The sequence below is a fragment of the Sprattus sprattus genome, assembly GCF_963457725.1.
Source record: "Sprattus sprattus genome assembly, chromosome: 1".
NCBI lineage: Eukaryota > Metazoa > Chordata > Actinopteri > Clupeiformes > Clupeidae > Sprattus > Sprattus sprattus.
In genome coordinates, this window is record NC_137920.1 from 52341277 (window position 1) to 52366917 (window position 25641).

General features: G+C 43.8%; 1 protein-coding gene across 2 annotated transcripts in view; it reads left to right on the plus strand.

Moving 5' to 3' along the window:
* Positions 1 to 25641, plus strand: part of phldb1a (pleckstrin homology-like domain, family B, member 1a) — a 44777-nt gene that overhangs the window by 9339 nt on the left and 9797 nt on the right. For both annotated transcript variants that reach the window (XM_080852469.1, XM_080852468.1), the window contains exons 2-10: positions 828 to 929; positions 4271 to 4394; positions 6275 to 6445; positions 10434 to 10559; positions 14463 to 15856; positions 20228 to 20473; positions 21060 to 21206; positions 23953 to 24090; positions 24805 to 24933. In XM_080852469.1, the coding sequence (XP_080708595.1) occupies positions 870 to 929; positions 4271 to 4394; positions 6275 to 6445; positions 10434 to 10559; positions 14463 to 15856; positions 20228 to 20473; positions 21060 to 21206; positions 23953 to 24090; positions 24805 to 24933 (2535 nt within the window). In that variant the 5' untranslated portion in view covers positions 828 to 869. The remainder of the gene's footprint in view (positions 1 to 827; positions 930 to 4270; positions 4395 to 6274; positions 6446 to 10433; positions 10560 to 14462; positions 15857 to 20227; positions 20474 to 21059; positions 21207 to 23952; positions 24091 to 24804; positions 24934 to 25641) is intronic.

The following is a 25641-nucleotide window of genomic DNA, read 5'->3' on the forward strand; positions in this document are numbered from 1 at the left end:
TGGTTGACATGGTTGTGTACTAATGAGAGTTGTTTGTAGGCCACAGAGACTTTATCTGTTTCCTATTAGCTTGCGACTGGCTTGAATTAAAACAGTGTACATGTCTTCCTCACAGGCACAAACATGCCTCCTCTAGCTATTCAGTAACCCTTGGGCATAGTCTGGTACTTTCCTCTGTTTTTAACTGGTCTGAGAACAGTCTGTGAGGCAGCGCTGGGCCAGAGCAGGGGAGGGGGCTTTCCCACTTGGACGGAGATGATTCATCAGTGCTGTGTCTATGGAGGTGTTATGTCCGGGGGCCATCCTCTTTCCTGCCTGTTCACCCACCTTTGTTATCCTGAGCCAGGGTCCACTGTTAAATAAGCGGCCGCATCTGTTATGGCCCTCTGGTATCTGCTCATGACTCATGTTGGCGTGTGCATGTGTGTGTGTGTGGGCGTGTGTAGGAGTGAGAGAGGGGATGGAGATAGAAAGAAAAGGAGAGAGAGAGAAAGAACCAAAACACAGACACTGGTTATTTGGTTGTCAGGCTATGTGTCATAGCGCTTCATTGTTCAGTGTCGCAGATGCCTGTCATGGTTTCAGTTCACTTAGGGTCTCTCTATTCTGTCTTCCCTCCCACTGCCTTTTATGGCTCAGGTAGGACTTTGCCAGGTATTTTACAATTGCATTGTGATTACTCACACAGATGATCCTTTGATGTTTGTCTTTGAAGTGTGAGCTTCTCCATGCAATGTTTACTTTTGCACAAATGATAGACTTCCTTCCTTAATGTATATGTGGTCGCTGGGTGTGCTCATTTTCCTGGCTGTTGCTTGTTTTTACAGGACCCTCATATAATTGATGAAGTGACAGACAACCATCAAGATATGGACACCCTGAACAGGAATGTTCCGGAATATGGCAGACAGACACACCAGGTGCTACAGGTAAGACACAACATGAAAGCTCACTGTTGCTGTAGGTAGAGATAGGTCAGTCTCAATTCTCTTGTATTTGTATTTGCATTATATTTAATGTATATTTATTATTAAATTATATTTAATGTTGCCAGATTCATCTCACATTTGAATAGTGCGTAGGTTTCATTCTGATTTGAAGACAGAGCTCCGTCAATCACTGTACTAGACTTCATCAGTAATGATAGTGATTGAAGTATGTAAATTAGAGATTTTATAACATAACAATACATTAGGTATTACATGACAATAATAGTGATGAGACATTTAATTTACTCTTGAAGAGAGATATTTCCAGCAGAATATGTGCAAAATACAATGTAGTGTATTCAACAGGCGATGTTTACTCTCTCTCTCTCGTCAAATATCTCAACAAGTCAACCTCAGCTGATGCTATCAAGTTTACCCTCATTCCCAAAAGGTCTTTGAAGGCAAAGGCTGTGGTAGATCTCTGGAAAACCAGCCAGGGAAAACTAATCGGGAACAAATCTGTAGGAATATTCCTCCACGGCAGCGTTCAGCCATGAGGATTCATGCACATAATCATTTTGTGGTGGGAAATACTGATCATTATTAGAGTGCTGAGTGTGCAGAGCCTTCCCGTGAACATGGCCTGCAGCATGCCTCTCTGCCAGCCACGCCACAGGAGGGCAGTTACCACTTAACACAAAGCACACACGGGCATCCACACACACAGTGGCCACAGGAAAGCTTTCATTATTCATAAGGCACAGTAGGTACTTACCTTCTGTACTGAAAAGAATGTAACCCATACCATCGTTTATTAATATCAGTAAAGAGGTTATAAACGGAAGTAGTAAATTGATTACTTTAGTATGCATACTTTGCATGCTAGCACAGGAAAGAACGTTTTTAGCTAAACTGGAACAATAAATGGTGGAAGGTATAGAATAAATTACATTGGGGAAGCAGGGGAAACTACAGAGACATGTAGACACTTAACCTTGATAAATGGAAATGGGGGAAAATGGAAACAGTTAGATATTAAAATAACAACAACAATCTAAATGTTATCATTAAAATTACACCAGGATTTGTTGGGAAAGCATAGGAGAACATTACTTAACAACTTTGGATGGAAATAAGAATAGGAAAATCAAGGGGTAGACACCAGGACTGAGTGCAAATGATAACTGAGAACGGAGAGTTGGTGAGAATGGAGTCAGGCGGTTATGGAAACTATTGGGCTGTAAAGACAGGAGGACCAGAGCTAGAAATGGGGTGTGGAAAAAAGGATTTTAACAACCTAACTGAGGATCTGTACAAGCATTTCCTGTAGCACTCTCATCATTACTTCTTCTCCAGTTTTCTGTTCCAACTAAATATCATCCTGTTCACCAAGAATAAACAGATAGTACACGTACGAGTTCTGTACAAGACTGAGCTCTTAACATGAGCTGAATGAGTTAAGGTTGAAAACGCTGCTATGTTACTATGATTGTATTTATTGATAATATCATCATTAGTGTAAGCTAAACAACAACAAAATGGTAGTAGAACAGGTAGAGGCTCGAAGGCTCAGCAGCATCAGCAGACAATCGTTCATGTATCCTCTTAACTCATGGGGCCCTATCTTGCACCCAGCGCAATTGACATTGTCACCGACGCATGTATCATTCCTATCTTGCACCCGGCGCACAGCGCGATTTTCCCTCCAGAGGCGCGCTTCGAAATGAACTTGCGTCGACATGGGCGGGGGCGGAACAGAGAAGGCGTTTCTCTGGCGCAAGTGGTATTTTGCAGTTTCAAAACAGCGCCGTGCGCCATTGACCACAAAAAAGCTGGTCTAATGTCAGAGGCGCAATGTCTAAAGTCTGTAACGCGTATTCAGAACGCTATTTTAAGGGCGCATGTTGCCCGTACAGTATAGGACCTATAGGCTACACTTTACTTTTGTCGTCTTCACGAGAGATTTACACCAATTTTTTTGGCATCATAAATCTTGTAAACTCATCTCTGTGTATGTGGAGTTTATTTATGTACCTTGGGTTTGGTCAGCTGGTGCACTGGCTTGGGTGCCAATTTCCATGCCCCCAAATCCCTGCACGCTCTCAGGCGTGAGGGTAGACGTGGCGATGTCCTCTGCTGCCGTCAGATCCTGGGTCGAGGCAGATCGACCTCCCGTGAGGCCACGAGAACGTGTGTTACCTTCCAGCTTGGATGTCCCACGTCTCCGGACGTCATTATAGCGTTTTCGGCACCGTTTTCGGGTGCCCCGTAGCAGAACCATCACGGCAATATCTTCCCATGCTTGCTTGACTTTGCTAACTTTTTGAGGGTTTCTCGCATCCCCATATATCTATCTCCCGGCTTTTTACAAAGCCATACAATAAATCAAATGTCACAATTAACCTGAATCATTTGGGTCAATGTGTACGCTAGATGTATGCCTATTTTTTTAATATCTTGGATATAGATATCACAATGATTTCCTCATGTGGTAAATACTTTATTTTCCTTGTAATTATATATGGCTTGCCAAAAAAATTGGTGTAAATCTCACGTCGGTCTCCTCGGCTGTGAACTTTTCCGGTCTTCCACCAGGTAATTCCGCCATCAAAATAACAAGCCGCTATGGACTATGCGCTCCTCGCTCTTAAAGGGAATGTGAGATGACGCTCGGATTGGTTTATTGCATATTACGCCCAAACCACACCTATGGCTGAGTAACCTCCTTTGGACCAACCCTTTTGACACTTGCGCTGGACGCAAGTGTGTTTTTTCCGCCGTTAAAATAGCAACTGCGCCATAGAGCCGGCCACACAGCTACTTGCGTTTGGCGCCGTCCTACTTGCGTTTCTGATCGGCAAGATAGGGCCCATAGTCTGCGCTCGTGGCGAGTGACTTTGATACACTTTGACCTTATTCTGTTCACCGGCTCAGTCAGTGGGTGTTATCCCCTTAGCCAAATCCCTTTAGGCTCTTGGCTCTCCATGCAGTATCTGAAGAGGCTAAACCCATTTAGCCTCTTAGACTGCTCCTGCTTTACCTGTCAGTTCTAGCCACCACGCTGTAATCCTGTTTAGAAGGCTATAGGCAGCTATCCACTAAGAGCAAACCTATTTGATGGAGATCTGATTGTCATTTATACTGCGAATTATATAGAGTGGAGCAGGGTCTCTTGAAACAGATACAAGAAAACATCACTGTAAGAACACATTAAGAATATGGTTACATTGCGACTGGGAAAAGTCAAAAGAAAATACAAAAGTGAACCTCCTTTTTTGATATCTTGTTGTTGGAACATTCCATAACTATATTTACAATTGTTTTTGTTTCTTGTTGTGTAGGGGACCCCTCTGGACCTGCTAGAGACGGGGAAAACCGTGAAGGTCCAGTCAGACCGCCCCCATTTGGTCAGCTTGGGGAGTGGTCGTTTAAGCACAGCCATTACACTGCTACCTCTATCAGAAGGTGAGCGTGGTTCAAATAATGTAATTTTTTACAGCATCTGGACAGCATCATGGAATTATTCACTGAATTCTAATGGAAATCAGAGACATCTGATCTTTCTTGGTGTGACAATGGCCTTTGCGCTGCATCTCTGTGAAGGACATGTCGGGATGAACCCACGACTGTACCAGATATAGCAGTTGTTATTGAATCAGCATCTGGCTGGTATCCATGGAAATAACATCATCCATTTATATTTTTTTGGAACAAAGCCAAGCGGTAGATGAAATGGATGCTCTCCCTAAGTGGGGAAGAGGCTGGGAGGGTTAATGAAAGTGGCGTTGCTGGAGGCACCTGCCTTGTGAAGCACCACGGCCTGGCGGTACCTCATCACACAAAGAATGACAAATAGAGGACTTTTCTCTTGCAGGAGAGAGGCATGTAGTGTTCTCTCACAGAAGGTCTCAGAGGAAGTGCTTCCCCTCATTCCATCACTGTGAAGCCCTAGAGAGGAGTTCTTGTGCTATATATAAGCACATATCTACTGTAAGTCCATACTACTTGTCTGTGTGTAGGGTTTAGGGTTAGTTAGTAATTAGTTCCTCAGGCCAGGCTTTGTGTTTGCACTCTGTGGTTTGGAGTGCTGTGTGGCCTGTCTGTAGCTCTAACTAATGGGCTTTAAATGGCTGCCACTATGGGAGTTGAGCTGCATTTTGGACATTAATTAAAGGTTTATTTGAAATGTTCCTGATGGTGTGGGAGCGTTGGGGACAGTAATTGTAGACAATGCCATTGTGACTGTGGGTCTGTCTGTATAGAGCATATGTTTACATAACAGAACTGACTAAAGAAATTCAACAGCAAAGTCATAATTGATGTCCTTCATAACAATTTATTGTTACACCAGGTTTTATTGCTCTTAGCTTGACTGTTCTCTCCCTTGTATGTCGCTTTGGACAAAAGCGTCTGCTAAATGACTAAATGTAAATTTAAACATCATTTTAGCATTTTTAAATGAATTACCCAAAAGTGGGAAATGTTTGCAAAAGATGCAATATGGGATTGTAGATTGATTTCATATGTCATATGTATACTGTATACTTGATGGTACAGATAATTAGTTTAGAGATTTGTTTTATGATTTTCAGGTTGTGGTGATTTTGTGTATGCTTCAGGTTTGGGTATCTGCTGTATTTATGAATGTCACATTATTGTGTAGAGAGTTACTAAAATGTGGTACTGTTGCAGTGTTCAGACGCATCAAATGCTGAGACTGTTTCCCAACAAACATCTGTTTGTAGACTAAGAGACAATATCGGAGAGTGATACTAGAAGACCTTTCCTTGTGAAACAGGCATCCAACAGACCACGACCTCACCCTGACCCTAACCTCAATATGTGTGTGTCTGTATGTTTTATGTGAGTCTCACTCTCTCTCTCTCTCTCTCTATCTCGCTCTCTCTCTCTTTCTGTGTGTCTGTATGTTCTGTGAGTCTCTCTTTCTGTGTGTGTGTGTGTGTGTGTATGTGTGTGTGTGTGTGTGAAAGAAGTCTATCCCACCCACTGCCACAGTGCTCACCAGGCGCCACTGTCTTCACTCACAAAAGACTTTGAGTTATTACTCTTTTATTCCCATCTGTCTGAGGAAGACGCCAGACTCTGAGAGACTCTGAGAAAGACTATGAGTGTGTCAAAAAAGTCAGAGATGGGAACTGAAGGAAAGAAGTTTATCAAAGCCTGATTTTGGCGTTCTGTGCTGCTTTAGTTATGATTCAGAAGAAATTCATGTCTTTTCTACATTACTCTTTTTCATGTTGGGAGCAAAACAAATATTTTTTTAAATGCCTGACTGGATCTAAGAGTGTAAAATGAAATGTCAAATATGTATGTTTGTGGCACAGGAAGGACCACACTTGGACATGGGAACACTGACATTGACCTCCAGGGTCCTGGTGTCGCAGCCCAGCACTGCTACATTGAAAACAAGGGAGGCAGCATCATCCTCTATCCCTGTGGAAACCAGTGCTCCATGGATGGCCAGCACATCACCAAACCCACCAGACTTTCACAAGGTACACACAGACAAAGCATTTCCAAATTCACAGGAGAAGGTGACAGTGGGTTGTCAACTCCTGAAACCGCCAAGCCCATACAAGATATACAAGATACAACTCATTTTTTGGAATATCGGCAAGTTAGTACCATGCAGTTACTAAGCAAAGAATACCATTTTGATTCTGTCTTGAAAGGTTTGTGCCAATCTTTCTCTCTGGTTCACAAAGCAACCTTGCCTGTTTCTTTGAGTTTTACCTTTCATATCATGAAGACATAACATGATTTCATCTCTCCATTCATGTGGGGGGGGGGAAATTGACTCTGGCACGACTCACAGCACAGCACAAGTCAGGCTGTCAGGGCAGATTATTGATGGAATCAAAGCAGAAAATCAAATCAAACAAAGACTGGAATATCAATCCATTGTGCAAGACTGCACAGCTGAAACTGAAGTAGCGGTCCACCATGTCAGATACTGTATCCTAACAGATATGAATGTTGTCTAGAAAGACAGCTGTCCCTAAGTATGCAACAATTTGCCACTTTTTGAAGCATGAATTTATTGCCGAGTTGTTATCTTCAAATGTATTTTCATTGTATATGGTCATATGGAATGACACCTGTCATTCCAACGTTCTGCCCATTCTAGGCGATAAGCAGTTCTGTGGTTCGAGTCAGACCACCTTGAAAAGTGTACCTGTAAAAAAACTAACTTTATCGCCTAAAATAGGAATTAGCATGATAGCAAGCCTGTTATCAGTGCTTTTATTGTTTGTAAGGTTTTTCAATCCGTTTCAGTAGTTAGATTGCTAGTTTTGGACCAAAACCCCTTCCTGCTACTTTAAAGAGGTAGGAATGTAGAATGAAGTGTCATTCTTGGCACCATCTTTATGATTTCTCATCAGAATTATCTCAAGTTGTATTTTCATGACCCATGTCTATTGTGCAGGTATGTCTGCCCACTTAGACTGGCCTGACATTTACTACTTGGGCCCAAATACCAGGAGGTGAAGTCCGACTGTGTTGCCATGATAACCTTGCACGTTTGTTTGAACTTCCCTGAGGGAAAGAACTTGCCCTTGCTCCATTCTCTGTGGCTATTTTAGGGTCTCCAGTTTGGAGTACTGCTGGCTTAGACACTGCATAACAATGAAAGTTATAGTTTAGTTTGCACGCTCATGCCAGTTAGGTTCCTACTACACTGCCTAAAATCTTTAGACATCGTATCATTTTTAAATGTCGTAACTGACATATATTTCTTTACTGATGCATGAGGAATTTACCTACTTCACTGGTGCACCAAAGGATAGTTTTAAATACACAATATTTTAGTTTCAGTATCTCGTTATGGTCACAAATGGCAGTGTAGTAACAGGCTCAACTAACAGGCAAACTAACTCAAAACGCTTCGACGTCTCAAATCGGTAAACTCTCCAACAAATGATGAAACAAATGAAATATTACTGTGTTAAGCCCAGTCCCAAAATGTCACTGTGGACTGCCCCGCCCCCTCCTCCCACGGCTCGTAGAATATCTCCTGCTGGAAACAGCCGGTGCGGGGACAGCTGTCCGGCGTGTTGTCGAGGCAATGTTTGAATCAATACTGTCGTGAGTCGCTTTGCGTGTTTTTGACTACCGATAAGGAGGCCAACGCTCTGAGGTGGTCATACGAATGGATGTTTGTTTTCTGGAAAGTAGACTTGTATATTGGTTTGATTTTTTAAACAAATCGTTGAGGGGATATTGCTGAAATTACTTTCTGGGTGAACGGTCCTTTTAAGACGTATAACAATTAGCCAGGTGGACATCTGCGCCCTATTGTGTGCCCCTAGCTTAGACAGTCAATGTGCAGCCCGGGAGGAAGAAAAGTGGATGAAATTATCATCACAAAGGAATTGATCGGTGGCACACGCAAGCAAGCGCTCGCCTCATCTCACCAAACACACAACCAAGAAGAAGAAAGCATCAAATCCTGGGAGTAGTAGGCTAGGACGTTTGCCGTGACGCGCTAATGGGTGCCTGTTATTAAGTGGATATATGTAAGTAAATTATATTTGCTGTTGCTTTCTTCAAATACTAAGCTACTTTGGATATTATTTAAAATGTTCAAGTAGTTGATCGTTATCATGATCATCTGAGTCTTAAAATTGATTGAAATGTTCCCCATTTTGAGGCTACAACTTTTAACGGTCTATGGGTCAGTCTATACGGGCGTAGAGATCATTGTTTTTAAAAATGACATAGGCTTTAAATATGGGTTTGTTCGGAATATAGGCCTATTGAATTTCTGAATACGATGATGCAGTTTACACAGAATCGTTTGTCGTCATCAATTGCACTCATCTGTTGCTTTAACCTTTGTCGAATATGGAATTGCTCGGAATAATCCAGTGTCAGTTCATTATTACTGATACTATTATTATTAGTGTTTTGAGTTTCTTTAGTGGGTTCTCCTTCTTGAATCTCGTCAACCTCGCTGTAAAATACTACTAGCCTATCTGTTTTAGTCATATGTTGCATAATCCAATACACTGCCTTGAAAATGTAAACGTAAAAGTAGAATTCGTGAATGGAAACTTAGAAGTGCAATGTTCCTTATAGAAAATCTCATGCATGAGTAAAACATGGGCTAGAGAAACTGTCAAAGTTAGGAAATATAACCTATACATTTTTCTTCAATTCAGCAGCTTGATTACACAATTCCCTAAAAACCCATGACATCAGTGTCTAAAAGGATCTCCAGGGAACATTTGTCACCTTGTTTTCTGTCTGTGACATAGTAACAGCAATGAATAACAGGATGTTCCACTCATGTCTATAGCAACAAATGTGTCATTATAATGTTAAATGAACCTGTGCATGGAAGAGGCCTGTTGAAGATATATGGTCTCCTCTGAAACACAATTGCCTCACTGTCAGCTTTGACGTGTGTTCTGTTTGTCATTCTCTCTCTGCCCTCTGACGGAACACACTCTGACCAGCTTTTCATTATGAAATGGATCTGACTCATAATTCACTGGCTGCCACAACTGACCCACCACTGGTTATTCATGCATCTACCAGCCAGACAGCATCTTGTTTGTGTGTGGTGTGTGTGTGTGTGTTAGGAAGGTTAATCCCTATTCATAAACATAATTTAATTCAATGTTATTTTTCAGGTGGCAAATATGGTTCAATTCACTGCATTTAGTCACCTGCAAAGGAAAGCCCATGGACAGCAAATGTTCTTGAAACAGTAAAGTGGCTACTCATTGCCTCTCTGCAAAAATGTCTTACAATTAATTCTATCTCATGTTTCAATCATGTTATAATACCTTGGAAGCTTAAATGGAAAAGAAAATAATGGTGCCCTTGTATCACCTAATCAATGAGTGCTAATGAGAAAAGGGTTCAAGTGGGTGTTAAGCGTTTAGCTTTAGCGCTAGCTCTAACACATCCCTTTTGCTGCTGCACATCATTCTCTGGGGTTCTTTGTCTTGGTGCCTGTCAAAGGTGTTGAGTTATTGCCCCCTCACTCATGGGCGAGCAGATTCTAAAGATTTCATTTGCAGTCCCAGTGAATGGCGACTCTGAGGCGAGATCAGTGTTATCAGAGACACCGCTAGTCATGCCACGGAGCACAAAAGGGCATCTGCTGCTGATGTTTTCACAACACGAGCGTGTTGACTGAAGTCGGTTTCTATGTACCCTTTACCTGCACACGGCGCTCCTTATATCTCTCCATGTTAAAAGAAGTCCATTCAGGTTGGTTCCCCATGAGAGGTCAAGTTGTTATCCCTGAAGTTTGCTTTCCACACTCTCTTCAGTGTTTCTCCCTTTGAAGATGTTGCAGTTACCTCTCTCTATCCGCCGTGCTTTTCAGACTCTTAGCCAATACAGGCAATAAACTACTGTAATGTGATTTCTAGCTCCAGGTATTGACGTTGAAGAAACATAGACTGCTCATGAACTGAAATGCCTTCTCTGATATCTTAGTTCTGATAACCTCCTGTGTCTGTCTGACAGGGTGCATGCTGTGCTTTGGTCAGTCTGCCTTTTTCCGCTTCAACCACCCAGAGGAGGCCCTCAGGATGAAGAACATGATGCCAGGTGGAAGCTTCGGCCCAACCAGCAGCTACAAGGCCCACACAGGTAAACACGCACGCACGCCCGCCCACCAGTCATGATTAACTCACACTAACGCTCATTTGGGATATGTCCCGAGGAATACAGAAGCCAGTTCAAGGAAGGGCTTGCAGCAATGTCAGGCTTGTTGGTTAAGTCAAAACAACAGTGTCATCCTTCAGAAAGGAAACACGTGTTTGCTTTAAAAAAAAGTGACCCAGATTTGAAGCACATGTTTAGCATATGTACAACAGAGAAGATTGATTGCTTTATTTAACCACAACACACAGTTACTCCACTCATCTATTCTGTGTTGTGCTTGAAAGTTGGTAAAACAGAAAATAAGTAGTTCATTGACCAGAGCTAATGGCTCAGTAGCTCCATTGGAGAGAGGCCATGTTTATACTCAGGACAGCGCATACCTGGCCAACCCAAGCGTTCCTCATTGGGAATGCTGAGGCCTCAGAGTCCTTACGTTTTAGTTGTAGTTTTTTCACCGTTATTCCCTACTTTGTCAGCAGCACACGAAGAGAATTCTATGTTTTGCAAGTGGCTAAGCTTAGCGTGTCTAAACCATGCCCAAAAAGGAATGGAAATACAAACTGTGTTATGGTGAATGATAATGGCTATGCAGGATAATAGCTCTGGGCTATTTCATCTGAACTGGGAAAATACTTCTGTAAATATCACAACGTCCCATTTATGGTTCATCAATAGCCGAAAATGCGTTAAATATGGCATTGACGCTGAATTCTCTCTGAATTTAGAAATCACTGTTTTCCTATGAAGTTCATAATTTTAGCAGTAGTACCGATTCATCAAGCTAAATTGTTTTGACAAGTGGAGCTCTGTGCCTCCCACGGAAGCATGCAAGCATCTTTGCTTTGGCACATGCTGCTCTCAATCAGTGAGTGAATGGCTTTACCCGCTTACTTATGGAATCAGATCAATGCCATAAATATTTTGTAATCTGTAATATAGATTTTGTATCTGTGAAACATCTACACTTTCAAAACCTATCTACAGATACGGATTTAAAATACGAAATGTATCTACACTTTCAAAAACTATCTTCACTTTCAAAATCTATTTACAGATACGGATTTCAAATACGAAATGTATCTATACTTTCAAAAACTATCTACACTTACAAAAACTATCTTCACTTTCAAAATCTATCTGCAGATATGGATTTCAGTTACGGATTTCAGTTACGCATTACGGATACGGAGACGGATACGGATTTGAAGTACGAGTTACGGATTTCTGTTACGAATTACAAAATCTTTTTGGCACTGTCTTTACTTCCTTTCTAAAGAGCCAATCAGCGCTTTTGGCAGATTTTCTAAAGCGCCAATCAACACATTGTATCCTGTACTGACTAGCCAATCAGCGGCGCTAGCTTGCTGGTAACTGGGAAAGTTGAGTGAAACGGTGTATGCAGCAGTCATGGATCAGAGACCGAGAAATGGCACAAGTAAGAAGTCCTATATTTGGAGTTGTTAATAAAGTCATTGTAAAACGCACAATCATAGTCAGTGGTTTTCACTCCACACTTCTTTCACTCCACACAGAAATCCGTATCCCTATCCGTAATGCGTAACTGAAATCCGTATCTGCAAATAGATTTTAAAAGTGAAGATAGTTTTTGAAAGTGTAAATAGTTTTTGAAAGTGTAGATAGTTTTTGAAGTGTAGTGTAGATACATTTCGTATTTGAAATCTGTATCTGTAAATACATTTTGAAAGTGAAGATAGGTTTTGAAAGTGTAGATGGTTTCACAGATACTAAATCTATGTTACATATACAAAATCTATATTACAGATTACAAAATATTTATGTCATTGATCTGATTCCATACTTACTGGAGCTCGCATTGGGGAGCCAGCCAGTGGAGGCTGTGGCAGACAGATATTTCTCCCTGTGGTGCAGTTTGCTACATAACTAATGACATGCTGTCTAAAGATAACACGTTCTTGGAGGTGGCCTCCTTGGTATGCAATAGGTTTGAGCATTCAAAGTACTGGTGTACACATACTGTATGATGTATATGGTTACACTCATTGCTGATCTGGATCAGTCAAGCAGCTTGCATTAGCCATCACAATTACTGCCCCACTGAGTATAGCATGTGACATGTATAATGATGAAGCTAACATGCATCTTCATTTGTGACACATTAGTGAGTAAAGGTTCTGCATGCAAGTATACAGAAAATAGTTTGATCACAACCGAGTTACCATGATCAACTCACTATCATCAAATGACAAGTGTAAGCTTTGGTGAAGTTACCAGAGAGCGAGCAGAGTAGAGCTATGGCCTGTGACAGTTTGCATATTGCAGACTGCAATAGACTCCATGATATATTCCCCTTAGTTAACTGATTGACTTGTTGTTGTTCTGTGGGATAATATCTGCTGTGTATCAGCATGACTCAATTTCAAGCCTGGTCTCAAGCAGCTGGAGTCCATTATGCCAAAAAATTATTAGATTGGAATAGATTGGTCCATGGCCCATATTTTTCCCCATGTAATGGTCGTTGATTTATAAGACTTTGTACCTGTAGTAATAAATACCTCACTGGTGTGTCTCAAGAAGGAATGCACTGGTTTCTCGGGGCAAGGTTCAGAAGTCTTTTTGTTTTTCTGTTTAAAAGGAAGTTGGGCAGTAAAACCCTGCCCTGACACCTTTGACCAGGCCCACGCCCTTGAAGTCAGGCACTAATATATACTGCTGTATTGTCACTTGTCTTTGGTCGTATGCGCACAATAATTACATTCAGCATTTATACTAATTAATACTTAACAAACTATTCACTGCATATTGAGGTCTGTTATATTTCAGTATATCATTGTGGAATTAAAATTTAATTTTGGCACCCGTGTGGGGTGTCTGCGATTCCTAAAGGTATAACAACAAACGTATCCATTCCAATAAGCATGGGACTGTAACAGTCTACAATCACGCTGCAGGATGGAAATTGTGACCAACATAAACACCAGTATTAAATAATTGATAAAGACTGAACATGTCATCCTAACACTCAACTGAAAAAGACACATAGTCGCTTGAGCAATAGAGAACTACAGCTAGTTTCGAGAGGACCGGCAGACATATTTCCCTGCTTAGGGGGCCTGTATAGTACGCAGTAGATAAGGTCAGACTGTGGACTGCATTTGTAAGACAGAGCGAGGAACAGTTGGAGTGGCTGTCTGGTGCCTGGTTCATGCTGTTAGTCATTATGGCCAGAGCGTATGTCTGGAAATGACTCATGCAATGCTCTGGGCTCTATTCTCCTCAGTTGCTCTGACCTTTGTGCCGTGCAGTGTGGAGGGGAAGTCTGTTCCCTCTATCTTTCTCTGGTATATATGCCACACCCTTCACTACATGTGTGTGTGTGTATATGTGTGTGTGTGTGTGGGTAGGGGGTTTGATGTTGGCCAAAGTGGTGGAAGGATAGTGTGTGTGTGTGTGTGTGTGTGTGTGTGTGTGTGTGTGTGTGTGTGTGTGTGTGTGTGTGTGTGTGTATGTGTGTGTGTGTGTGTGTGTGTGTTGAATACCCAGCCCCCCTTTAAGAAGGGTGGAGTACATAACTAGTGCAAGTGAAGTGTGGAACTACAGATTTTATAATTAGCATCAGATCCCCATAGGATTCCAGCACAGTGTGAAAACATGCCCGTAGAGAGACTTTCATAATGCGTCTATGTTGGAACCTAATTTAGAACTGTTCATGTACTGCAAGTTTTTTAAGTTTTGTAGAGGTTTTTAGAATTGATGTATTCATATTCACGTAAATTATTTAGCAATTCCCCTCCATGACAATTAGGGAAATCATGTAAATGTCAGTGGGGCTATGTATAGATGTGTCTTTATCAACAGTGTCTTCAATCAACTTTTACTAAAATGTTAGATGTGCACTTCTTTATACAGATTCCCACTCCATGCTAAATGGGAACAACCTAACAGGGGGACGTGAGGGGGGTCGTCCTGGACACGGCACTCTCGTCCGTTCCATCGAGAAGGACCTCCAGGACATCATGGACTCTCTGACTATGGATGATGCCCAGTCCTCCACATATGCCGAGCCCCGGAAGTTACCGCACAACCCTATCCCCCAGTCCCCGCTGTCACCCATGATGAATGGCGGCGGCCGCTTCCCCATGTGCTCCCCTACTAGCCCCGGGGCCATGTCAGTGAGCTCCAGCTATGAGAACAACTCTCCACCCTTCTCTCCCCTCTCCTCCCCCTCGGTGACCAGCAGTCTGGGAGCCCAGAAGGAGCTGGCTAACCCCCCGATTCCAGCTCGCTCCTCTAGTTTCAGCCGCAACATTCAACCTCCAGTGCCCCAGCCACGGTCATCAGCACCCAAGAGTGGCAGCGCCTTGGGGCATAAGGTCCAGGAGAGCCCCAGGCACCACAGGAAAGCTTTGGTGGAGGCACCGCTTAGTCCGACATCTGCGCGCAAGGATCCCACCCAGGGCATCGGTCTGGTTCGAGGGTCTTCCTCCATCCCCGTCCCCACGGTTTCTGGAGACAGACAGACTTATTCCAGACTCACCCCTAAGTCCACCCCGACCTCGTCCTCTCCTGCCTCCTCCAGCCCAAGGTCCAGCGTGGGCTCCTCGGGTCAGGAGTGCCCTTCGAGCCCCATGAGGCAACAGTCCGCCACGGACTCCTCCCGGTCCTCCAGCCCCGCGAAGCAGCCCAGCCATATCCCTCGTCTTGCGCCGACCACTGTGGACCACCCTCTTTATGAGGTCCAGCCCAAGCCTCGATCCCTGCCCTCAGGAAGCCCGCAAGCCACCCGTCGCGCCCCAGACACATCCGGCAGCGGTACCAGCAGGCGTGAACTTCCCCCTCCCAGTCCGTCCACTATCCGCAGAGGAGTACCCGTCCTACCAGGGGCGCTGCCAGGCGTCCCCCACACCCCACGCACGCCACTGGCCAAAGCAGTCCCTGAGAGGCCCAGGCAGCAGCGCAGAGTCACCTCCCTACCGGAGGAGGAGGGTTCAGGGGTGAGGGGTCTGAGGGGGCGCAGCCCGTCCCCCTCCCGGCTCAGAGACCACCCTGCAGCGAGTGGCAGGCAGAAGGGAGGTCCTGGCACCGCCCTCCCCTCCTCTATTTTGGGCAAGCAGCCAGGGGTCTCGCCCCTCACCAGCCCGAGGGCCCAGAGGGAGGCTGGCAGGGATGGCCGGATGGCGGTGCCCTTCACCCGCGAGCGCAAAAACAGCATCTCAGAGATCAGTGACAACGAGGACGAGCTGCTGGAATACCACCGCCGGCAGAGAGAGGAGAGGCTCCGCGAGCAGGAAATGGAGAGGCTGGTGAGTTTGAGTGGATTTTTGTGCGCGTGCTTTCGTCTGCCTAACTGTTTTTGTGTGTGTGTGTGTGTGTGTGTGTGTGTGTGTGTGTGTGTGTGTGTGTGTGTGTGTGTGTGTGTGTGTGTGTGTGTGTGTGTGTGTGTGTGTGTTTGGGTGTGTGTGTTTGTTTGTGTGTGTGTGCGTGCACACGCTTCTGTCTGTCCCACTGTTTGTGTGTGATTCTGTGCGTGTGTGTGTGTGTGTGTGTGTGTGTGTGTGTGTGTGTGTGTGTGTGTGTGTGTGTGTGTGGTGTTTTGACAGTGCAAAGAGAGGGTGCCATGTGGGTGTGTGTGTGTAGCAGAGGACCATGTGTGTGTGTTGCCTTCTTCATGCCTTCACTGTGATAGTTCTTGCCTGTTCCTTACAAACACAAACGTTCAGTTGGTATATTGTGTGTTACATCCTGTTTGAAGGTACATGTATAATGTTTTAATGTCAGTCTTGGGATGGCTGGAGTTAGAAAGGGTTGGGTGAGGTTTGATAGGGGGCTAGCAGTCTCAGTGTATAGTAACACTCATGTAAATTCCTGTGGGAGTTTTAAAGGGTTATGGAGAGAGGGTGTGTCTGTCTGAATGCTATATTTACCCAACACAGTGGCCTGGAACAGACCACCTCCAATCCCACAAGCCCCTAAAAACGTATTCCTCCTCCACACTGATACTGCACTCAGCACACCCATCTCCCGGTTCTCTCTCTCAGGCTGATTTAACTACACTTGACTATTTCATCTACAGTCTACTCCCATCCACTTCTTCTATCCAAACCTCTACAACTGTGTGATAAATTAATCTCATTACACACTTATTCGCCATGTCATTCATACATCATATGTATACATTAAAATTGACACATAGCACGTAGAAATTGACACATACACTTTTAGAACAGAGCAAGTATATAGACCATAATGTGAGCCTGGGAACACTTTATGTGTATTTGTTGTAGCATTTTACTGCAGCTTTCCACACAGAAGGGTCATAAACATAACATAGTTCCTGTCTTGCACTGACCACTTACCTGAGCCAGACCTCACAAACTTTAGCCCACTTGTAAACATTTTACACTCTTGAACACACCCGTCCCCCACCCCGGAACCTCTCACGTGTAATTTCAGACAGCTGCGGGTATCACAGAGGGTAAACATTCCACATGGCCCCTTCAGAAAAGCTATTTAAGGAGCCAGATTTTCACAGTGCCATCCCGTAAACAAATACAAACAGGAAGTCGTGTTTGAAACGGTGGTCAAGGGAGAAGCCTGAAGGCTCCTTATATATAATTTACGACCATATACACACATGTTTGACATAGTTTGGATTCCTAAGTCCACAAGTTTTAACAGTGGGATCAAGGATATAGTGATAAAATCATATATTAAGGTAATATTAAGGTCGAAAGGGGGGGGGGGTTCTCTTTCCTGGCATTCTTTTCATAATCATATAAACACTTCAGATCTGTGGCCAGGAGTCTGCATACACCTGGCTTTGTAGGGTGCTCCAGAAGTGACCTCAACCCTGCATGATCTCACTGGCTGGGCATTTAAGAGGGGATGAGTTGTGTTTGCCGCTGTGTGGTTGGTTCTTGCACGTGTGAGACGTTCATGTCTGTTAGTGTGTTCGACACCAATTATCAAAATGAGGCTCTGTTCACTCCTTCCCACAGGAGACACGAGCAGAGAGAGAGGGAACATATTTCTCCAGGCACTCTCTGCACTTATGTGGGTCGAGCTGTAATTCTTTCTTCCTTTCTTTTTTCTTTTATCTCTCGTTCTCTCTATCTATCTCTCTGTGTTTGATTCTGTGTATTGCAATAATGGATAAGGCACTTACAGTTCTGGGACTTGGCCTACTTGGCAAGATGCCAACCTGCTGCTCAACCACAGAGCTGCCATGCCCCTCCAGTCTTATCACTGAGCTAAACCTCCTCCTATTAACACACACGTGCATACATATACAGAGAGAGGGAGAGAGAGAGAGAGAGAATAAGATATATAGAGCAACAGAGAGAAGAGGGGCGAAGGATGTTAAATATTTAATGCTCACCTGTTGTGAAGAAGTAAACATGGTTAAGGCCTGGAACTGTAGTCAAGATAAAAATCCACTAGGGGGCGAGCTAACCTTATTTGAAGTGGGCCATAGAACAAGTGGTCTGTCCTATGTATTACACATTCCATGCGGAAAAGAAACAGACAAGACATATCTGGCTATTTGACACAGCAGTCTTACAGATTTCACATTTCATAGCCTTTCTTCATAGTTAAATGTTTTCGCTTGATGCCTCCACTCTTGTTTCTATCCCACTCATCTGGATTTATACACAGTTTATCGCTCAGTTGGCCATGTACCTCTGTAGTCTAAATATTTAGGTATCTCATTAAATGGCTAGACTAACCACTCGCTGATACTGAGCCAGCTTCCTTTGACCTAGAAACTGAAACCTAGACTGACAGTAGCTAATTACCACAGTAGCACACCCTCATTCACTGACATTCATTCGTTGGAGCCAGGAAAAGAAACCAGCAAGGCTGTAACTGGTGACCTATGGCTAGTCAGAGTTAGCTTTATCGGTTATTTATTATTATGGTTCAAATGAGTGAGTTTGACACGTCGTGTGGAACCTTAGGAGCTTCAGGGGTCTCTAGAAGCAGTCGTGGGCTTGGTCTCTCCTTCCCGTTGCCCCCCTTGTGTTCCTTGGGTGGCATGTGGAGTGGGCCGGAGTGCTGTGTTTGTTCATCTGTTTGTTTAGAGTGTTTGCATGCCTACAGACTTCTCCCCCTTCATAGCCAGGCTGCCTGAAATGACTCGCTCATCTCACTCATTCACTGCTTCCCTCCCAGGCTTCGGATAGAAACATTTCTCTGGCTGTCATGTAATTCCATGTGAGGGCTTTACAATAGGAATTTGTCTCAGCTTTTGCCATGAAGGATTGATTTATGACGAAGACTTCACCTATTACCAAGATCTGATCAGGACATTGAGTTGGTATGTACCTTCATAGACAGAAACCTTAATAGCTGTGACACAAATTCAATGAGGCTTTATTTTGTGAGGCTGAACATGTAAGAATTTGTTATTTGAGTTGTTGAGTCATCTGCCTGTTGTCTGAGTAGCTTAGTAGTCTAACATGGATTTTACCTGAGAGTTGGTTCCTCTTGGTCTGAGGGTTCCTTTCTCTCGATAAAGAAATGTTTTCTTATCAGTTTTGAGTTGCTCTCCCTTCGCTCTGACCGCATGACACGTGTAGGAGTGCCACAGCAGGTGTGTGCCTATGGCACCAAAGTACTCTGGACCACCACTGCAGAGAACTATGCCTTCTGCCTGCCTGCTTGAGATATAGTTGTCTGTCTGTCTGTCTGTCTGTCTGTCTGTCTGTCTGTCTGTCCGTCTGTTGTTAATTAATGTTAAACCTTGTTGTTAATGAGGCGAAATAGGAATGGGGACATCACAAGCAGAGACCAGAAGTAAATTATGATTCATTAATTCATGACTTATATCAGTCATGCTTGTCTCCTGAACCTAATCAGCACACTGTTCCTCTTGTAAGACTACACACAAGGCCGTGTTATTTTGGTCAGCATCATTGCTCCCAGCTGGCGTCATTTCACTTGGATAGTGTCCCAAGGTAATTGTCAGCTGTGCGCGTATGACAAGTTAGTCGGATCGCGCCGAAGTTCCCGCAGAGTTGTTGCGGGCCCAGACCTGTGCAGAGGGTGGGGAGTCCGTAGCTGTGCAGATACTCAGGAAGTCTGCCTGTCTTTGCGTCTTATGAGGGGCTGAATGGCAGGAACAGTTGGAGAGAAGAGGTGAGAGGTTATTAAGGGTCAGTAGCCGGTGGGGAGTTGTAAAGTCAAGGGGGGGGGGATCTGTGGAGGGTGGGCAGCAGCTGCTGCTGTAGACGGGTCGTTTCATATGTGTTTGAACTGGTTATGCGTGGAAGTGTCCTACTTCATTGTGTGTGTGTGTGTGTGTTTTGGTGAGTCCGTGTTGGTGGTTATAGAGTTGGCTTGCACATGGGACGTGGTTCTGTGAAACTGGCAGGTTGAATGGGGCATGCTTATTCTGTCACCTCTGCCTCTGTGGGTGTCAGATTGCGTCCAGCTGGGAATACAACAAGCAAACACTGCAGTACCTGAACCCTTTATGCCAGTGAGACACTTCACTGGGTCTCTTCACTCATTCGGACTGGACGGCATGAAGACAATATGATTTTCACTCACTTTTCACACTTGGTTTGGATATATATGAAATGGATGCTGAGTTTGGATGTTTTATATAACTACAGATTGACTGTCACATTCGCTTGGTATATGTAAACATTTGTTTGTGTTTGTGTTTTCAGGAGAGACAGAGGCTAGAGACGATTCTGAGTTTGTGTGCGGAGTACAACAAGGGTGAGGGCCCTATCACAGCTGGAGAAGTGGGCAAGACAGGCCTCTTCCCTGGGATGGAGGAGGGGGCCGTCCAGCGACCCGGAGCTGACCCTGCAGGCGTGGCGTCCCACCATAGGCTGGGCCAGAGGCAGAGGGAGAGCGACGAGGAGAATCTGACCGAGGAGTGCAGCAGCACAGAGAGCCAGCACCAGGACGTAAGAGAGGGCACGCACTCACACACACACACACACACACACACACACACACACACACACACACACACACACACACACACACACAAACACACACACACACACACACACACACACACACACACACCCTTACACACACACACACACACACACACGATCGCTCACTTTCTCACTCACACACACACACACACACACACACACACACACACACACACACACACAAACAAACACACACACACACTTACACACACACACACACACACACGATCGCTCACTTTCTCACTCACAGAAACACACACGCTCTCTTGCTCGTTCACTCACTCACACATACACACACACACACACAAATACACAAATTCACACACACATGCTCACTCACACACACAGTCACTGTCTTTCTCACTCTCACACACACTCCTTCACTCACTCACTCAATCAGTCACACACACACATACACATGCACACACTCTCTCTCTCTCACTTAAACATAAGTAAATATTGTAGTCTTCTAATTGTTCTGCATTGTTCCGAGACAGTCCTGGGCTGTTTATACTGACTTTAGACCTTTCCCGTGGCAATTTCCCTACAGCACGAGGACTTCACCCTGGCAGGTAGTGCCTCTCAGCAGGAGCTCGCCTATCTGGAGGACGAGCGGGTCCGAGTTCTGGCCCGCGTGGACGAGCTCAAGGCCCGCATCACTGAACTAGAGCAGCAACTTCAGGAATCCAGACAGGAGGTGGGAAAAGCCAATCATATAAACTAATATAGTTGCAAGCAGCGATGGCGGTTTCCTCCTCCAAACATTGCGAACCAGGGAAAAATGTATTTTTGTGACAATTTGTCACTGTATAGAAAAATCCATGCTGCAGACTTGCCAATGGGATAATACATTTCAAATCCAACATTTACAATGCTTTTGCCTTGAAGTTTAGACTGAGTGGAGGTTGTGTGTGTGTGCTTACTCTGTGCGTCTGTGAGAATGTACGTGTGACACCAAGCTGTGTCTCTGTGAGAATGTGTGTGCGTAAAACCAAGACTGCGCGTGTGTTAAGGGAAGACTGCTTGTGTGGGATTTAGGAGCCGAGCGGATGAGGAGACAGAGAGACATTCTATAGAGAACCACCCTAGAACCACCTAAGTAGTCAAGCATGCATGTTTGAAATATTCACCAAAAATCTACTTTTCATCTTACAGTCAATTTTTTTCAGATTTGTGTTCTAAACATTCTCAAGTGTCTTCACATGAACTTGTGATTCAATCAGAGTATCACATTTTGACCTGTTGATGTGTAAAGCATTGTTTTAGCGTTAACAATTTATCCAATTTGCTTTATATCAATCATTTTTGAAGATATGAAGTTGCCTTTGCAAATGGCAACATGTTGTAGTGTCTTCCAGTGACATATCAAGTTTGGTGTTGATTTATCAAAGATTTGCCAAGATATGACTTCACTTCCTGTTTGGCGACTTTTTGGCTGAATTTGAGTGGCTGTACCGGACAAACGGTTGTGAGGATCAAAATTCTGTTGATAACTTTTGTGAGGCTAGGTGTGAAAATCATCTCTGGTGATTTTGATGAAGATTTGCCAAAAATTGTAGGAGGAGTAGGCTTTCAAAGGTTTTTGATAAAACCGGAAATAGCGGAAAATCTATATAACCGGAAATTGACGCTATGGGGTGGGTTTAATTCGTCTGGATCCAGGGAATCCAATGGTACCTCATTTATGAAAATCGGTCATACGGTTCAAAAGTTGCGTGTGTTACAAAAGTCCAACTTTGACCTGTTGGTGGCGCTAGAGTGGTGTAATGAGAGCCATGAAAATTGGTGTGACTGAAGAAGGGACTGTCCTTAATGAGTGTGCCAAATTTCACAAAAAGTTACCATATGGTTCTAGGGGCTGCCATTGACTCCCATGGTACTAACATAATAATAGGAAAGCCTACAATAACAATAGGTTACCTCCGACCGGAGGAAACCTAAATATGAATATAGCTGCAAGCAGCGATGGAGGGTTCATGCAGCGAATCGGCCAAATTCGATTGGCTGTTGAAGGCGAATGCTTTCAGAGCGCAATGCAGTGATAAAGCATGGTCTTTAGAAAGTCCGTGCCAATTTTGGTGAAGATCGGATCAAATTTGCGACCTGTGCAAACTTTTTAGTGTTTTGGATTAAATTAAGGTCAAAGGTCACCAAATGTATTGATTGTCCCCCAGATGGGGTCAGCAGTCCATGTACCAAGTTTGGTTTTGATACATTACAGGGTTGCCGAGATATGAGCTCACTTCCTGTTTGGCGGCTTCGCCGCCTAATTCGATTGGCTGCTACTGGCGAACGCTTTCGTCAATTGTTCCATAAACTTATGCAGTTATAAGGCATGTTCTAATGATGGTCTGCGCCAATTTTGGTGAAGATCAGATCAAATTTGTGACCTGTGTTTGCTTTTTAGTGTTTTTGACTAAATTCAATATGGCGCCCTGATCAATTATGATAATGTCACATATTTGCATGTGTCAATCTAAAGACCTCCAAGAGCATGTATAGATCCCACTAATAAGTTGAAATTTCAAACACGTCAACAGCTACAGGCCAAAAGGCATTTTTGCTAATTACAGCGCCACCTAGAGGTCAAAGGTCACCAAATTTCTTAAGCGTCTTCCTGATGAGGTAAGCGGTCCATGTAGTAAGTTTGGTCTTGATACATGAAATCGTTGCTGAGATATGAGCCCACGTCCTGTCTGGCGACTTCGTCGCAAACTTTGATTGGCTGTCACGGGCGAACGGTTTTAGTTGCGAAGATGTACTACAATGTTTTTTGTGAGGCTTGGTCTGAAGATGATTTGTGTCAAGTTTGGTGTTGATCGGACAAAAATTGTGACCCGTGAAACTTTTTGAAGGTTTTTGATAAAATCCAAAATGGCGGAAAATCCATCATGGCGCAAAATGACGTCATAGGGTGCGTTGAACTCGTCCTGGTCCAAGGATTCCAAGGATGCCTCATTTTTGAAAATCGGGCCAACGGGTCAAAAGTTACGTGTGTGAACGTACGTCCAACTTTGACCTGTTGGTGGCGCTAGAGCGCTACATCTGCCTACATGAAACTTGGTGAAATGAATCATGGGACTGTCCCCAATCAGTGTGCCAAATTTCACAACTTTTTACCAGACGGTTCTATGGGCTGCCATAGGATCCCAGCACAGAATAATAATAATAAGAACAAAGAGAAACACAATAGGTTTCTGCAGCTTCGCTGCATGAACCCTAATAATAAATATATATACAGTATATATACAGTACACACTGTATACAGTATACTATACACTATATGTGTACACTGCCTTAATTGAGGTGTTGTTTATGCCAAACTACCTGGTAGGTTTAGGCTGACTGCTTACTAAATGATCTGGTCAATAAGTTTGCGTTGGTGCTATTATAATGCCCAAATATGTTTACTGTAGACATTATTTATCATTGTGTCGTTCCAGGCTGAAATGGAGCGGGCATTGCTACAGGGTGAGCGGAGGGCAGAGCTTGATCAGGTGGAGGCGGAGTTTGAGATCATCAACCAGCTACAGTACAAGCTCAATGAATTAGACAGCGCCACCCAGAGGGAGAAAGACAAGGTACAGTGTCACTATATTGTTCTCCTCATTTTCTGGTCATCAGTTGATCCATCAGTATTGTTATTTTAAGAATTTTTTTGTTTGGTCCCAGCCCATATGTCCTTTTGTCACTAACCTGCGTTTAGGACTCTTAAGCTCTTGCTGCTAACTCACTTGGTTGGAAAACAGCTTTTGGCACACAGGGAATTCCTAATGGTAGATTTGAAGTCACTTGAGCTTTGTGTTTAGGATTATGTCTGATGACTTTTGCCTGCTTCATGTAGTTGGCATTGATGTCAAATCTGTTGATAGGCTCCTAATATTGGCATGACATGAAAAGTGATGTTATGCTAATATAATAGATAATATCGGTTCACTTATATTCTGGTTAACTGAAACCATATCACTGTATAGCTTAACTTTTGACATTGTTTCCTCCGTTTTCACAGTGTCAGATTGACCTACTATATTTTCATTCAGTGGACAAAAGTATCCTCTCAGCACTGGAGCATCACTAATACACTTAACAATTAAGCGTCCGCATGGCTTGGAATTGAGCAGTATGTGTGTGTGTTTGTGTGTGTGTGCTTTTTTACCCCTCATCCCTACCCTGGGACTGTATGTATGTTTGCGTGTGTGTGCACGTGTGTGTGTGTGTGTGTGTGTGCGCGTGCTTGTGTGTGTGTGTGTATGTGTATGTGTGTGTGTGTGTGTGTGTGTGCATTTTTTCTGTAGGGGAGGGCTAATGTCTCGGCTGAGCGGGACATCCTGGAGAGACATCGGGCCCGGTACAATGAGCTGAAGAGCCAGCTTGATAAGTGCCCTGAGTCCCTGAGGGAGCAGTTGCAGGAGCAGCTGACAAGGGTCAGTCAGTCTTCAGTACTCACCACCAGCATACTGCGCACACTGTGCTTAGAGATGCTTTAAACAGACTCAGAAACCAAAATAGCAAACGGAAACTGCCTCAGAAACCGTCAGAACCTCAGGAATCCTTCCGAGTCTGAAATTAAACTTTGTGTAAACAAACGTAATGACTTGCATTGTAGCTGGTAGTTAAAACCCTCTCTGCTATGTCCTAGTTCCTTCGTAGTCTTCCTTGTAGTATCTCTATTTTTCTGCTTCTCTTCCTTTTCTTAGCATTGAGTATGAGTGGGTTCCACATGTCAGTTAGTTGACATGAATGCTGTGTTGTGCTTCGGTGGTATCTGGAAGCTAAAAGGGATTGTTGTTTTGTGCTCTTTGCATGAGCTTCATGTGTGTCTCTTTATGGCCTCTTAAGTTTCTTTTGTCTTTGATATCTTCCCCATGTGTTCTACCTAACGACAACAATATAACAGCTTACTAACTAACTATTAATACAACCTAACCATTATTTCTCCCTTTGGAATGTTCCAGAATCTGTGAAAATATAAGGGGTCATAAAACGTTTTGATATGCTGTTATAAATGAGTTGTAATACAATAGTTCCAGTGTTTTTTAATGTCTGTGAACCTGTTTGTGTGTCTGCCTGTCTGTCTGTCTGTCTGTCTGTCTGTCTGTCTGTCTGTCTGTCCGTCTGTCCGCTGTTGCGCT